This window comes from Mustelus asterias, unplaced genomic scaffold, assembly GCF_964213995.1.
Source record: "Mustelus asterias unplaced genomic scaffold, sMusAst1.hap1.1 HAP1_SCAFFOLD_44, whole genome shotgun sequence".
Lineage (NCBI taxonomy): Eukaryota > Metazoa > Chordata > Chondrichthyes > Carcharhiniformes > Triakidae > Mustelus > Mustelus asterias.
In genome coordinates, this window is record NW_027590121.1 from 1,312,121 (window position 1) to 1,328,283 (window position 16,163).

The 16,163-nt window shown below is 50.2% G+C and overlaps 3 protein-coding genes across 3 annotated transcripts in view; all 3 read right to left on the reverse strand.

The window, feature by feature from the left end:
• The window catches only part of LOC144483022 (uncharacterized), a 1,062,789-nt gene that overhangs the window by 601,036 nt on the left and 445,590 nt on the right, over positions 1 to 16,163 (reverse strand). The gene's annotated exons all lie outside the window — the stretch shown is intronic.
• LOC144483058 (uncharacterized) overlaps positions 1 to 16,163 on the reverse strand; it is a 231,231-nt gene that overhangs the window by 106,940 nt on the left and 108,128 nt on the right. The window lies entirely within an intron of this gene.
• On the reverse strand, positions 4,178 to 7,602 carry LOC144483018 (uncharacterized). Its single transcript, XM_078201843.1, has 2 exons — positions 7,560 to 7,602; positions 4,178 to 6,778 (listed from the first exon to the last, which is right to left on the reverse strand). The coding sequence occupies exon 2, from the start codon at positions 6,675 to 6,677 to the stop codon at positions 5,331 to 5,333; it is 1,347 nt and encodes a 448-aa protein (XP_078057969.1). The 5' UTR covers positions 6,678 to 6,778; positions 7,560 to 7,602; the 3' UTR covers positions 4,178 to 5,330.

Consider the following 16,163-nt stretch of genomic DNA (forward strand, 5'->3'; position numbering starts at 1 on the left):
GCCACTGCTGTCACCCTCTCCTCTCCCTCCCAGAAACAGAATAGGCTTCCCCATGTCCTCACTTTTCACCCCACCAGCCTCCGCATTCAAAGGATCATCCTCTGCCATTTCTGCCAACTCCAGCATGATGCCACTACGCATCACACCTTCCCCTCACCCCTTCTCCCCCCCCCCCCGCCACCCTCCCCCCCCCACCACCCCCCCCCCCCCCCCCCCCCGCCACCTCCACCCTCCTCAGCAAGAACTCACAAGGACCGTTCTCTCTGGGACACCCTGGTCCATTCCTCCATCACACCCACCATCTCACCCCCTGTCCATGGAGCCTTCCCATGCAATGGTTGAAGGTGCAACACCTACCCTTTTACCTCCTCCCTGCTCACTGTCCCAGGTCCCAAACACCATTTCAGGTGAAGCAGCGTTTCAGACATCTCCTTCAATCTGGTCTATTGCATTCGCTGCTCCCAATGTGGTCGACTCCACACTGGAGAGACCAAATGCAGACTGGTTGTCTGTTTTGCTGAACACCATCCACAAGCAAAACCCAGACCTTCCTGTCAGTTCAACACACCACCCTACTCTCCTGTCCACATGTTGGTCCTTGCAATGTTCTAGTGAACCCCAATGCAAACTGGTGGAACAGCACCTCATCTTCCAATTGGACACTTTACAGCCTTCTGGACTCAACATTGAATTCAACATTCACAGCGTGAACTCTCCCCTCCACCTACACTCCATTTCCATTTATTTCATTTAATTCTGATTCTTCTTTTTGTCTTATTCATCCATTTTATCATCCTTCTTTCTCACTTCCATATTTCCAGTTCTCCATTCTTGCTTTCTGCCTTGTCCACCCCACCCCCCATTCAGGGCAACTGTTTCTGCCTTGTCCACCCCCACCCCCCCCCCCCCCCCCCCCCCACATTCAGGGCAACTGCCTTAAACATCTGTACCACTGTTCTGCCATTCACATATTCTGATCGCTTCATGGACACTTTTAACACCTCTCTCAGCTCTCTTCATACATAAAAAGCAAATTATTGCGGATGCTGGAATCTGAAACCAAAAGAGAAAATGCTAGAAAATCTCAGCAGGTCTGGCAGCATCTGTGAGGAGAGAAAAGAGCTGACGTTTTGAGTCCAGATGACCCTTTGTCAAAGCTGGCAAGGTCTTCACCCTCATTCATCCTCTCTCCCCCCTGTCTGTTAGACATGCACACGCTCCACTTTCTGGTGAACACACACTGACTCTCTGCTTCAAGCTTTACTCTTTGTACCAATTCACACTCTGACTCCTTTTACAATTACTCATTGTTCCCAATAGGCTCCATTCCCTCTGACTCCATTCCCCTGAACTCAGAGCATCCCCCCAGGGACCCTCTATCCCTGCTCCATTCCCCCTGACTCCATCCCCCTGAACTCACTGAGCATCCCCCCAGGGATCCTCTCACCCTGCTCCATTCCCTCTGAACATCATCCCAGGGATCCTTCCTCCCTGCTCCATCCCCCTGAACATCACCCCAGGGATCCTCTCTCCCTGCTCCATTCCCTCTGACTCCATCCCCCTGAACTCAGAGCATCACCCCAGGGATCCTCCCTCCCTGCTCCATTCCCTCTGACACCATCCCCCTGAACTCACTGAGCATCCCCCCAGGGATCCTCTCTCACTGCTCCATTCCCTCTGACTCCATCCCCCTGAACTCACTGAGCATCACCCCAGGGATCCTCTCTCACTGCTCCATTCCCTCTGACTCCATCCCCCTGAACTCAGAGCATCACCCCAGGGATCCTTCCCCCCTGCTCCATCCCCCTGAACATCACCCCAGGGATCCTCCCCCCCTGCTCCATTCCCCCTGACTCCATCCCCCTGAACTCATTGAGCATCACCCCAGGGATCCTTCCTCCCTGCTCCATTCCGTCTGACTCCATCCCCCTGAACTCACTGAGCATCACCCCAGGGATCCTTCCTCCCTGCTCCATCCCCCTGAACATCATCCCAGGGACCCTCTCTCCCTGCTCCATCCCCCTGAACTCACTGAGCATCACCCCAGGGACCCTCTCTCCCTGCTCCATTCCCTCTGACTCCATCCCCCTGAAGTCACTGAGCATCACCCCAGGGATCCTTCCTCACTGCTCCATTCCCTCTGACTCCATCCCCCTGAACTCACTGAGCATCACCCCAGGGATCCTTCCTCCCTGCTCCATTCCCTCTGACTCCATCCCCCTGAACTCACTGAGCATCACCCCAGGGACCCTCCCTCACTGCTCCATTCCCTCTGACTCCATCCCCCTGAACTCACTGAGCATCACCCCAGGGATCCTTCCTCCCTGCTCCATTCCCTCTGACTCCATCCCCCTGAACTCAGAGCATCACCCCAGGGCTCCTTCCCCCCTGCTCCATCCCCCTGAACATCACCCCAGGGATCCTCCCTCCCTGCTCCATTCCCTCTGACTCCATCCCCCTGAACTCAGAGCATCACCCCAGGGATCCTCCCTCCCTGCTCCATTCCCTCTGACTCCATCCCCCTGAACTCAGAGCATCACCCCAGGGATCCTGTCTCCCTGCTCCATTCCCTCTGACTCCATCCCCCTGAACTCAGAGCATCACCCCAGGGATCCTCTCTCCCTGCTCCATCCCCCTGAACTCAGAGCATCACCCCAGGGCTCCTGTCTCCCTGCTCCATTCCCTCTGACTCCATCCCCCTGAACTCAGAGCATCACCCCAGGGCTCCTTCCCCCCTGCTCCATCCCCCTGAACATCACCCCAGGGATCCTCCCTCCCTGCTCCATTCCCTCTGACTCCATCCCCCTGAACTCACTGAGCATCACCCCATGGACCCTCTCTCCCTGCTCCATTCCCCTGAGCATCCCCCCAGGGATCCTTCCTCCCTGCTCCATTCCCTCTGACTCCATCCCCCTGAACTCACTGAGCATCACCCCAGGGACCCTCTCTCCCTGCTCCATTCCCTCTGACTCCATCCCCCTGAACTCAGAGCATCACCCCAGGGACCCTCTCTCCCTGCTCCATTCCCTCTGACTCCATCCCCCTGAACTCACTGAGCATCACCCCAGGGACCCTCTCTCCCTGCTCCATTCCCTCTGACTCCATCCCCCTGAACTCACTGAGCATCACCCCAGGGACCCTCTCTCCCTGCTCCATTCCCTCTGACTCCATCCCCCTGAACTCACTGAGCATCACCCCAGGGATCCTCCCTCCCTGCTCCATTCCCTCTGACTCCATCCCCCTGAACTCACTGAGCATCACCCCAGGGATCCTTCCCCCCTGCTCCATCCCCCTGAACATCATCCCAGGGACCCTCTCTCCCTGCTCCATCCCCCTGACTCCATCCCCCCAGGGATCCTCACTCCTTGCTCCATTCCCTCTGACTCCATCCCCCTGAACTCACTGAACATCACCCCAGGGATCCTTGCTCCCTGCTCCATTCCCTCTGTGAGCATTCCCCTGAACTCACTGAACAGAAGGAGTAATCCCAGAGAAACTGTTGGGAATGGAGTCAGGGAATGTTCCAGGTTTGTGTATTTTTAGTTATCCTGGTGTCAGAACACACACACATCAATAAAACAGGGCATTCCTGCAAACACACTGCAGCTCCTCATGTCTGTTGTATAATTGCCCCCAGGCTCCTGTGAATTCCTTCAACTAGTATGTAATGTAGACTTGAATTGATTTATTTTAAAACGGTTTATTTTAAACATATTAACACCGGTCTGAAAGTTGTAGACTCAGGACTGTCACACAAATGCTCTCAATCTGATGGTGTGGTGGTATTGTCACTGGGCTGGGAGCCCAGAGTCCGAGGGTAATGCACTGGGGAGCCAGCTTCCAATCACACCACAGCAAATGGTGAAATCTGAAGTCAATAAAAATCTGTAATTAAAGGTCTAGCGATGACCATGAACCCATTGCTGTTCAAACCCATTTGGTTCACCGATGTTCACTGATGCCCTTGAGGGAAGGAATTTATATGACTCCAGAATAAGGCCAGAGGATGCTGGAAAATCTCAGCAGGTCTGGCAGCATCTGTAAGTCTTTCATGTGACTCCAGGTCCACACGATGTGGTTAACTCTGGAATGGTCCAGCAAGCAAGCTGCTCAGTTCAAGGGCAGTTAGGGATAGGCCACAAGCAATGAATTAAAAATAATCTTCACAAAATGTTGACCAGTCATTTTCAGTCTGCAAATTTAAACCTGCTTTTTCAGGAACAGATCCCAGATTTAAACCAATCTTTGATTTAACAGCACACTGCCAGCATTCACCGCTGTTCTTCCCAACTCTAAACACAGTTGTAAAGGAATCTTTGTTCCATGTCTTAGAATACTACAATGCAGAAGGAGGCCATTCGGTCCATCGAATCTGCACTGACCACAATCCCACCCAGGCCCTATCCCCATAACGCCATGAATTTATCTTAGCTAGTGCCCCGACACTAAGGGGCAATTTAGCATGGCCAATTCACCTAACCCTCACATCTTTGGACTGTGGGAGGAAACCGGAGCACCCGGAGGAAACCCACGTAGACACGGGGATAATGTGCAAACTCCACACAGACAGTGACCCAAGCTGGAAATTGAACCCAGGTCCCTGGCGCTGTGAGGCAGCATTCCAACCACTGTGCCACAGTGCCGCCCGTGTTGAGGAGTTCTGAACCATGGAAGAGAGTGGTTGGGATACATTTCTTACACACCTCAGGAATATCCCACACATTTTGTCTTGAATGTGATTAACAGCAGCAATAACTGCAGAATGCAGCTCCTGAAGACACATGAACTCATTGAGGTGTCAGTAGATGAGGTAGGCAGCACGGTGGCACAGTGGTTAGCACTGCTGCCTCACAGCACCAGCGACCAGGGTTCAATTCCGACCTCAGGGGACTGTCTTTGTCGAATTTGTCCATTCTCCCATGTCTGCGTGGGTTTCCTTCGGGTGCTCCGGTTTCCCACAGTCCAAAGATGAGCAGGTCGGGTGGATTGACCACGGTAAAGACAGTTTGGCCCGGTGGCCTTGTAGAAGGGAGGGAAGCAGCAGAAACAGCTGATCAGATTGTCTCAAGCTTAATGACAAAGAAGCTCCATGAGCTCCTCGCTTGTTGCTGGAGGTGAGGATGGAGGAGACAAGGGTGAGGGAGAGACCTTCAGTAGGAATTGACCTATGTTCGAGATATTAAAAGGATTCAACACAAATCTGATTGATTTAACATTTATCTGGAATACTAACTCAGCTGAGATGGAGTTTATGAACATCAGCAGAAACAGAGCCCAATCAACATGCTTCATTTCTGGATGTAAATAATGGCAAAATCCAATCACTGTCGTCATTTATGAACTCGCTGGTGTGTCAGCAGATTGGATGAAGAAGCAAATCCCTTCCCACACACAGAGCAGGTGAATGGCCTCTCCCCAGTGTGAGTGCGCCGGTGCACAGTGAGATGAGATAATTCTCTGAACCTAGTCCCACAGTCAGAGCACCTGAACGGTCTCTCCCGAGTGTGAATGCGTTGATGGGACACCAGATTACTGGAACTTTTAAAACGTTTCCTACAGTCTGGGCATTTAAAAGGTCTCTCCCCAGTGTGAACACGTTGATGACGTACCAGTTCCCCTGAACTTTTATAGCATTTCCCACAGTCTGGGCATTTAAACGGTCTCTCCTCAGTGTGGGTGCGCTGGTGTGAAGTGAGGGCAGATGATGTCTTGAACCCAGTCTCACAGTGAGAACACCTGAACGGTCTCTCATCAGTGTGAACACGTTGATGGCGCATCAGTTCCCCAGAACTTTTATAGCTCTTCCCACAGTCTGGACATTTAAATGGTCTCTCAGTAGTGTGAACTTGCTGGTGTTTCAGCAGGGTCGATAACTGAGTGAATCGTCTTCCACATTTGGAGCAGATGTAAGGTTTCTCGTGAGTGTGAACTCGCTGGTGTCTCTGCAGGGTAGATGAATGAGCGAATCCCTTCCCACACTGAGAGCAAGTGAATGGCCTCTCCCCAGTGTGAGTGCGCTGGTGTTCAGACAGGTTACTCATTTGCCTGAATGCAATGCCACACTGAGAGCATCTGAAAGGTCTCTCATCAGTGTGAGTGCGTTGGTGTTTAGTTAGGGCAGAGGATGTCTTGAACCCACTCCCGCAGTGAGAGCACCTGAATGGTCTCGCATCGGTGTGAACACGTTGATGGGACAAAAGTTCCCCAGAACTTTTATAGCACTTCCCACAGTCTGAGCATTTAAAAGATTTCTCTTCAGTGTGAACTCGCTGGTGCATCAGCAGGTTAGAGGACCTTGAGAATCTCTTCCCACACTCGGAGCAGATGAATGGCTTCTCCCCGGTGTGAACTTGTTGGCGTTTCATTGCACACTCAGAGGAGGTCATTGGCCTCTCCCCACTGTGAACTCGCTGGTGTCTTTGCAGGTTGGTTAACTGAATGAATCCCTTCCCACAGTCAGAGCAGGTGAATGGCTTCTCCCCAGTGTGACAGCGGCAATGCTTTTCAAGGTGAGATGGGGATCTGAATCCCTTCCCACAATCCTCACATTTCCACGGTTTCTTCCTGGTGTGACTGCGCTTGTGTCTCAACAGGTCAGATGATTGGTTGAAGCCTCGTCCACACACAGAACACACGTACGGTTTCTCTCCACTGTGAATGGTGCTTTTTTCTTCCATGTTCAAAATCCAATGATATTCACGTTGTGATAAGTTGTGCGACTGCCAAATCCGGATGTGATGTATGGTTTGAATTTCCTGACTGCAAGTCCTCCTAAAACCTGTGAAATTGATTTAAAACAGAAACAAGGGAGTGAGAGATAACCCACAAAAACACAAAGGCAGGTTGTGAAATTGAGCTGAATAAATCTGGTAATTTATGGGGACAGCACAAAGGAAAATGTGACCATGAAAGCAGCTGGATTTGTGTAAAATCCCAACCACTACATTAATGCCCTTCAGGGAAAGGAACCTGCCACTCAGTCTGGATCTGCACAAAGCACTAACCTCGAAATGAGGGGGTGGGACGGTGGCAGGCACTGCTGCCTCACAGCAGCAGGGACATGGATTCGATTCCCGGCTTGGGTCACTGTCAGTGTGGAGTTTGTACATTCTCCTCCTGTCTGTATGGGTTTCCTCCGGGTGCTCCTGTTTCCTCCCACAGGTTAGGTGGATTGGCCATGTTAAATTGCCCCTTTATGTCAGGGGGACTAGCTAGGGTAAATGCATGGGGTTAAGGGGATGGGGCCTGGGTGGGATTGTGGTCGGTGCAGACTCGATGGGCCGAATGGCCTCTTTCTGCGCTGTTGGGATTCAATGAAAATCACAACATTCTCTCCTCCTGCTGACAGGGAGCACCGCGCATGCGCATTACTGCGCATCGCCCCATTAAAGATGGCGGCCGTTTATCCATGCTTGTCTCTGCAGAAGCAGAATGGCTCTGGACAAACCCGGGACTGGCCCAGGATCTTCGTGTTTGGGGTTTGAATTCACGAAGTGTTCATGAAACCTTACCGCCCTCCCTTTGCGCCCATCGCTCCCTCAGACACGCCGCTTCCTTACCCGCCGCGGAGACAAGAAACAACAACTTCGACTCCCCAGCACTCCCTCTGCGCATGCTCAGAACACGGTCACTACTGCGCCTGCGCGGTCGTGATTGCCTGGATAGGAGGCATTCCTCGTCGCTTGGGACGCTGGGTAAATACCCCGCCATTGAATAGAACAAATGGTTTGTCGTGATTTCTTTGTTGTTATCGCGTGCAAGCTGGGGCTGAAGGGCCAATAATAAAACTAGGATACATATCATATAGAGACCTGATTGCACAGACCATTATCTCAATTCAGAGAAGGAAATTGGAATTGTTCAGAAATCAAAAGTCACCTGAAGGTAGAAATAAGAGCAGAAACCCTCTCCTACAGTCACCTGTGAATTCACTGGTATCTCAGTAGCACATGAATATCAGGAATAGTGCAATTAATTATGAAGATGTACAATGTGAACGGTGACTGTTAGATAAAGTGCAATGTTCTAACACATTGGAGCAGCTATGATCAATGCTAGGAGAATATTGGATCACAGTGTCACAACAACATTATGCTCTGTCTCCTTGTAGCCTGTCTCAGAATTTCCTTCAATAACTAGGCCATTAGTGTGACAGGATTTAGCATCTATGATCTGCCAAAATTACAAGAGGAAAGTTAGTGACTGCAATTATCCCAGAATTAAATTATATATTGCATACTATCTCCAAATGGGGCTCATAACACAATTTATTTTATTTATTAGTGTCACAACTGGGCTTACATTAACACTGCAATGAAGTTCCTGTGAAAATCCCCTCATCGCCACACTCCAGCATCTGTTCAGGTACGCTGAGGGAGAATTTAGCATGGCCAATGCACCCAACCAGCACGTCTTTGGACTGTGGCAGGAAACCAGAGCACCAAGAAGGAAAACACACACAGACACTGGCAGAACAGGCATATTCTGCAAAGACAGTGCCCCAAGCCAGGAATCAAAGCTGGGTCACTGGCGCTGTGAGGCAGTAGTGCTAACCACTGTGCTGCCCTTAGAATCTCAATTATTTCGGAAATTGATTTTATGCCATTGATTTTACTGAAGGCTGTGGAAATAGTGAAATCTAAATCCTGTACAGAAACAAGCAAGATGCAGCTACTTTCTACACATTAGCTTTGCATATTTCCCTCAATGAGTGGGGTATTTTGAAATTTTGAGGTTTACTTCACAAGGTGTTAAGATTAGCACACATGGATTTTTACTTAATGATATGTGGGTGTGGCTGGCAAAAGCCACACTCCAAAATGGTGGTGAGCCAACTTCTTGATCAGCTGCAGTCCATATGGTGTCAGTACACACCCCACTTCTCTTTGGGAGGTGATCCACGATTTCAATGCAGTGACAATGATGCAATGCAATATAATAGCAATATAATTCCAAGTCAGGATGGTGTGCAATTTGGAGGGGAACATGAAGGCGGTGGAGTTCATACACACCTGCTGCCCATGATCTTTTAGGTTCAGAGTTCACAAGATTGGAAGGTGCAATTGGAGGAGCCTTGACTAATCACTGCAATAAATCTTGTAGTTGTGAGAAATGATCATTTGACTTCAAGTCCATTTCTTCTGCTCTTCTGCATGTCCATCTCATCATGGACTTTACCACACTCATTTAATTTCATGAGGGACAATTCTGCACAAATACTCCCCAATTTCCAGAGATCAAAATCCAAACATGTATCCAAATATATCGAGATATGTATCACTTCTCAGATTTCCACCACACTGGCATTACATTTTTCAGACAAACATTTCCATGCCTGACAGCAAATATATGATTGATCACCTCAGTCTATACACTGCATAGGTGGCAATGATCACTCAATGTTAATGTTTTGCTGTTGTCTCTGTACCAAGCGTGGTTCAGTATAGATTTAAGGTTCAAAAAAAGAGGTGGAATTGAATGGTCAAAACAACATCATCTTTGGAGCATCATTTTTTCCTTGAATCCCTTGCAATTTTTGGCCCTTACATGAACACTTTAACTCCAAAATTAGTCAGGTTGGCAGGTGTTGTCTGCCCAAAAGGACATGAAGTATCCCCTGTGTGTTTATGTGTGGGAGTTGGTGTATACGTGAGCGTGTGTGAGTATTGAGGAATATAGCTGCGTGCATGTGCCTGTATCTGTATGTGAGGAAAGGATGCTTCTATGTGAGACAGAGGGAGAGAGTGTTTGTGGATCTCTGTGTTTAGGTGTCAGTCTGTTCTGCTTTTCATTTACTGTAACATAAATCTTCCTCTCCAAGCAGACAATTTCCTGAAAATTCCATTGACTGATTTCAATTATTCAATTAGGAGATTTGTCTTCAGGCTGAAACCACAAGCTGACTGTGTGTTGTGTGAAACATGACATCAACACAGGTCCCACTCTCCCAAAGCAACATAAAGTGTCTGCTACTTCCCAGATCCCTTCCTTTCCCATCATCTGCTTAAAGCCACAAACAAAAAGGTCCATTTTTCTCGTGGAGTTTGAAAGAAAGCAGCTTTCAAAATGATGCAGAGTCTCCGCCAATCTGGGCTCAGATATTTCCCTCATTCACTCCGATTGAACCATAGAATCCCGACAGTGGAGAAAGAGGCCCTTCAGCCCATCTGGTCTGCACCGACTCGCCGAACCAGCATTCACCCAGGCCGTTTCCTCTGTCCTATCTCCGCAACCCCACATATTCATCATGGTCAATCCATGAAATCCGTACATGTTTGAGCTGTGGGAGGAAACCGGAGGAAACCCACGTTAAATTCGGGGAGAACATGCAAACTCCACACCCGAGGCCAGAATTGAAGCCGGGTCCCTGGCGCCATGAGGCAGCAGCGGTAACCACTGTTCGGAGGACCAGCTGCTCCCGCTCGGTCCTCCAGCTCCGCCCCCTCATCCTATTGGTCCAGAGTTACCGTCAATCACTGCCCAGGCATTGTGATGTGGAGCATGCGCAGTGCCGCTGGGAGCTCAGGATTGAGGCGCTGGAAATTCTCATTGCATCAGAAACCGGCGGGTGGGGAATGAGGGGGGGATGGAGCCGGCGGGTGGGGAATGAGGGAGGGACGGAGCCGGTGGGTGGGAATGGAGGGATACAAAAGAATGGTCTAGTTTGGACCAGGGAGCGGCATGGGCTTGGAGGGCCAAAGGGCCTGTTCCTGTGCTGTATTGTTCTTTGTTCTTTGGATGGATCCGGTGGGTGGGGAATGAGGGTGGGATGGAGCCGGCGGTGGGGGAAGAGGGGGGGATGGAGCCGGCGGTGGGGGAAGAGGGGGGGATGGAGCCGGCGGGTGGGGAATGAGGGGGGGATGGAGCCGGCGGGTGGGGAATGAGGGGGGGATGGAGCCGGCGGGTGGGGAATGAGGGGGGGATGGAGCCGGTGAGTGGGGAATGGGGGGGATGGAGCCGGCGGGTGGGGAATGAGGGAGGGATGGAGCCGGCGGGTGGGGATGAGGGAGGGATGGAGCCGGCGGGTGGGGAATGAGGGGGGGATGGAGCCGGCGGGTGGGGAATGAGGGAGGGGATGGAGCCGGCGGGTGGGGAATGAGGGGGGGGATGGAGCCGGCGGGTGGGGAATGAGGGGGGGATGGAGCCGGCGGGTGGGGAATGAGGGAGGGACGGAGCCAGCGGGTGGGGAATGCGGGGGGGGATGGAGCCGGCGGGTGGGGAATGAGGGGGGGATGGAGCCGGCGGGTGGGGAATGAGGGGGGGATGGAGCCAGCGGGTGGGGAATGAGGGGGGGATGGAGCCGGCGGGTGGGGAATGAGGGAGGGACGGAGCCGGCGGGTGGGGAATGCGGGGGGGGACGGAGCCGGCGGGTGGGGAATGAGGGGGGGATGGAGCCGGCGGGTGGGGAATGAGGGGGGGATGGAGCCGGCGGGTGGGGAATGAGGGGGGGATGGAGCCGGCAGGTGGGGAATGAGGGGGGGGATGGAGCCGGCCGGTGGATGTCAGGCCCCAAGCCCCGAATACAAAGCTCGGGAGCGGGTTGTGAACCGGGGAAATCAGCTCGGGCTTTTCCCCAGAACAGGCCCAGATTCCCTCCATCGGGATCCTGTGCGGCCCGGAGCATGCGCACTGAGAAAGCCTCGGGCCTCCCGCCGCCACCCCCCCCCCCCCCCCCCCCCCCTCCGATTGGTTGGAGGACCAACCGCTCCCTGTTTTATTGGTCCGGACCTGCCGTCAATCACCCCGGGGCATTGTGAGGTGGGCGGGGAGGATTCACAAACACCCGCTGGAGGCCCCAACACCCCCAATAAGACCCATTGGTTTTATTGTCAGTCTGCAGACAGGAGCTGGAGAACTGAACCCAGACAGAGGAGAGGGAGGGAGAAAACTGGGAGTGGAGGAAAGAAATGGGGAGATGGGTTTGGATTTCAGGATGTGGAGATGCCGGCGTTGGACTGGGGTAAACACAGTAAGAGTTTTAACAACACCACGTTAAAATCCAACAGGTTTATTTGGTGGCAAATGCCATTAGCTTTCGGAGCGCTGCTCCTTCGTAAGATGGAGTGGAAATTTCCTGGTGTTGTTAAAACTCTTACTTTGGATTTCAGCCCGGGGAGGAGGGAGAGTGTGTGTGACGAGATTTACAGATTTGGGGGAACGAGAGAGGAAAAAATGTTCAGGAGAAACTGGAATTGTCTGTTCAAAATGGACTGTCAGTGATGACTTTTGTGAACTCCTTTTACAGAATATTAAGAGGATTACAGATGGGAAACCAAAATTCATGCCAAATTTCATCTGACAGTCAGCTGGTTCACCAGGACCTGAATATCATCACCTTTGAGGATTAAATGAGAATTGTTCGTTTGTTCTGTCTGAGGGAAAGATTTTAAACTTCAGTGTGACTGGAAAAGCACCGACACACACACACACCCCCGAGAGTGTTCCAGTGAACGGACTGCAGAAAACTTCAATCAGTTGCACAGCCTAATAAAACATTGCAGCATTCACAGCGAGGAGAAACCATACACGTGTTCTGTGTGTGGACAAGGCTTCAACTAATCATCCAACCTGGAGAGACACAAGGACACCGGCACCATGGAGAAACCTTGGAAATGTGAGGATTGTGGGAAAGGATTCAATTACCCATCCCTGTTGGACAATCACCGACGCATTCACACTGGCGAGCGGCCATTCACCTGTTGTGTGTGTGGAAAGGGATTTACTCAGCCAACCGGCCTCATGTTACACCAGTGCATTCACACTGAGGAGTAGTTGTTCAGCTGCACTCACTGTGGAAAAAGTTTCAAGTCTTCATCCGATCTCAGTCAACATCAGCGGGTTCACACTGGGGAGAGGCCATTCACCTGCTCCGTGTGGGAAGGGATTCACAAAGTCCTCCAACCTGGTGACACACCAGCGAATTCACTCTGAGGAGAAGCCGTTCAGCTGCACGTCCTGTGAAAAGAGGTTCAGGTATTCACACAGCCTTGAAGAACACCAGCGAATTCACACTGGGGAGAGGCCTTTCACCTGTTCAGTCTGTGGACAGGGATTCACTCAGTCATCCAGTCTAGTGAGTCATCAGCGAGTTCACACTGGGGAGAGGCCATTCAGCTGCACCTCCTGTTCTATGTGTGGACGAGACTTCAACTGATCCTCTAACCTGGAGAGACACAAGGACACTGGCACCATGGAGAAACCTTGGAAATGTGGGGCCTGTGGTAAAGGATTCAAATCTTCATTCCAGCTGGAAATCCATCGACACATTCACACTGGGGAGAAACCATTCCTCTGTTGTGTGTGTGGGAAGGGATTTACCAAGACAACCTACCTGATGTTACACCAGAGAATTCACATTGAGGAGAGGCCCTTCAGCTGCACTCACTGTGGGAAGAGGTTCAACAGCACATAAGACCATAAGACCATAAGACATAGGAGCGGAAGTAAGGCCATTCGGCCCATCGAGTCCACTCCACCATTCAATCATGGTTGATTTCAACTCCATTTACCCGCTCTCTCCCCATAGCCCTTAATTCCTCGAGAAATCAAGAATTTATCAATTTCTGTCTTGAAGACGCTCAACGTCTCGGCCTCCACAGCCCTCTGTGGCAATGAATTCCACAGACCCACCACTCTCTGGCTGAAGAAATTTCTCCTCATCTCTGTTCTAAAGTGACTCCCTTTTATTCTAAGGCTGTGCCCCCGCGTCCTAGTCTCCCCTGTTAATGGAAACAACTTCCCTACGTCCATCCTATCTAAGCCGTTCATTATCTTGTAAGTTTCTATCAGATCTCCCCTCAACCTCCTAAACTCCAATGAATATAATCCCACGATCCTCAGACGTTCATCGTATGTCAGGCCTACCATTCCTGGGATCATCCGTGTGAATCTCCGCTGGACCCGCTCCAGTGCCAGTATGTCCTTCCTGAGGTGTGGGGCCCAAAATTGCTCACAGTACTCCAAATGGGGCCTAACCAGTGCTTTATAAAGCCTCAGAAGTACATCCCTGCTTTTGTATTCCAAGCCTCTTGAGATAAATGACAACATTACATTTGCTTTCTTAATTACGGACTCAACCTGCAAGTTTACCTTTAGAGAATCCTGGACTAGGACTCCCAAGTCCCTTTGCACTTTAGCATTATGAATTTTGTCACCGTTTAGAAAATAGTCCATGCCTCTATTCTTTTTTCCAAAGTGTACGACCTCGCACTTGCCCACGTTGAATTTCATCAGCCACTTCTTGGACCACTCTCCTAAACTGTCTAAATCTTTCTGCAGCCTCCCCACCTCCTCAATACTACCTGCCCCTCCACCTATCTTTGTATCATCGGCAAACTTGGCCAGAATGCTCCCAGTCCCGTCATCTAGATCGTTAATATATAAAGAGAACAGCTGTGGCCCCAACACTGAACCCTGCGGGACACCACTTGTCACCGGTTGCCATTCTGAGAAAGAACCTTTTATCCCAACTCTCTGCCTTCTGTCTGACAGCCAATCGTCAATCCATGTTAGTACCTTGCCTCGAATACCATGGGCCCTTATTTTACTCAGCAGTCTCCCGTGAGGCACCTTGTCAAAGGCCTTTTGGAAGTCAAGATAGATAACATCCATTGGCTCTCCTTGGTCTAACCTATTTGTTATCTCTTCAAAGAACTCTAACAGGTTTGTCAGGCACGACCTCCCCTTACTAAATCCATGCTGACTTGTCTTAATCCGACCCTGCACTTCCAAGAATTTAGAAATCTCATCCTTAACGATGGATTCTAGAATTTTGCCAACAACTGAGGTTAGGCTAATTGGCCTATAATTTTCCATCTTTTTTCTTGTTCCCTTCTTGAACAGTGGGGTTACAACAGCGATTTTCCAATCCTCTGGGACTTTCCCTGACTCCAGTGACTTTTGAAAGATCATAACTAACGCCTCCACTATTTCTTCAGCTATCTCCTTTAGAACTCTAGGATGTAGCCCATCTGGGCCCGGAGATTTATCAATTTTCAGACCTTTTAGTTTCTCTAGCACTTTCTCCTTTGTGATGGCAACCATATTCAACTCTGCCCCCTGACTTTCCTGAATTGTTGGGATATTACTCATGTCTTCTACTGTGAAGACTGACGCAAAGTACTTATTAAGTTCCTCAGCTATTTCCTTGTCTCCCATCACTAGATTACCAGCGTCATTTTGGAGCGGCCCAATGTCTACTTTTGCCTCCCGTTTGTTTTTAATGTATTTAAAGAAACTTTTACTATCATTCCTAATGTTACTGGCTAGCCTACCTTCATATTTGATCCTCTCCTTCCTTATTTCTCTCTTTGTTATCCTCTGTTTGTTTTTATAGCCTTCCCAATCTTCTGACTTCCCACTACTCTTTGCCACATTATAGGCTCTCTCTTTTGCCTTGATGCATTCCCTGACTTCCTTTGTCAGCCATGGCTGCCTAATCCCCCCTCTGATAACCTTTCTTTTGTTTGGGATGAACCTCTGCACTGTGTCCTCAATTACTCCCAGAAACTCCTGCCATTGCTGTTCTACTGTCTTTCCCATTAGGCTCTGCTTCCAGTCGATTTTTGTCAGTTCCTCCCTCATGCGCCTGTAATTACCTTTATTTAACTGTAGAACCTTCACATCTGATTCTGCCTTCCTTCTTTCAAATTGCAGACTGAATTCTACCATATTATGATCACTGCTTCCTAAGTGTTCCCTTACTTTAAGATCTTTTATCACGTCTGGCTCATTACATAACACTAAGTCCAGAATAGCCTGTTCCCTCGTGGGCTCCATCACAAGCTGTTCCAAAAAGCCATCCTGTAAACATTCAATGAATTCCCTTTCTTTGGGTCCACTGGCAACATTATTTACCCAGTCCACCTGCATATTGAAATCCCCCATGATCACTGTGACCTTGCCTTTCTGACATGCCCTTTCTATTTCGTGGTGCATTTTGTGCCCCTGGTCCTGACCACTGTCAGGAGGCCTGTACATAACTCCCATTATGGTTTTTTTGCCTTTGTGGTTCCTCAACTCTACCCACACAGACTCCACATCGTCTGACCCTATGTCGTTTAGTGCTATTGATTTAATTTCATTTCTAATTAACAAGGCAACCCCGCCCCCTCTACCCACCCCTCTGTCTTTTCGATAGGTTGTGAATCCCTGGATGTTTAACT

Excerpts from the sequence above, each read along its gene's own strand:
- LOC144483018 (XM_078201843.1), bottom strand. The coding sequence starts at position 6,677 with ATGGAAGAAAAAAGCACCATTCACAGTGGAGAGAAACCGTACGTGTGT.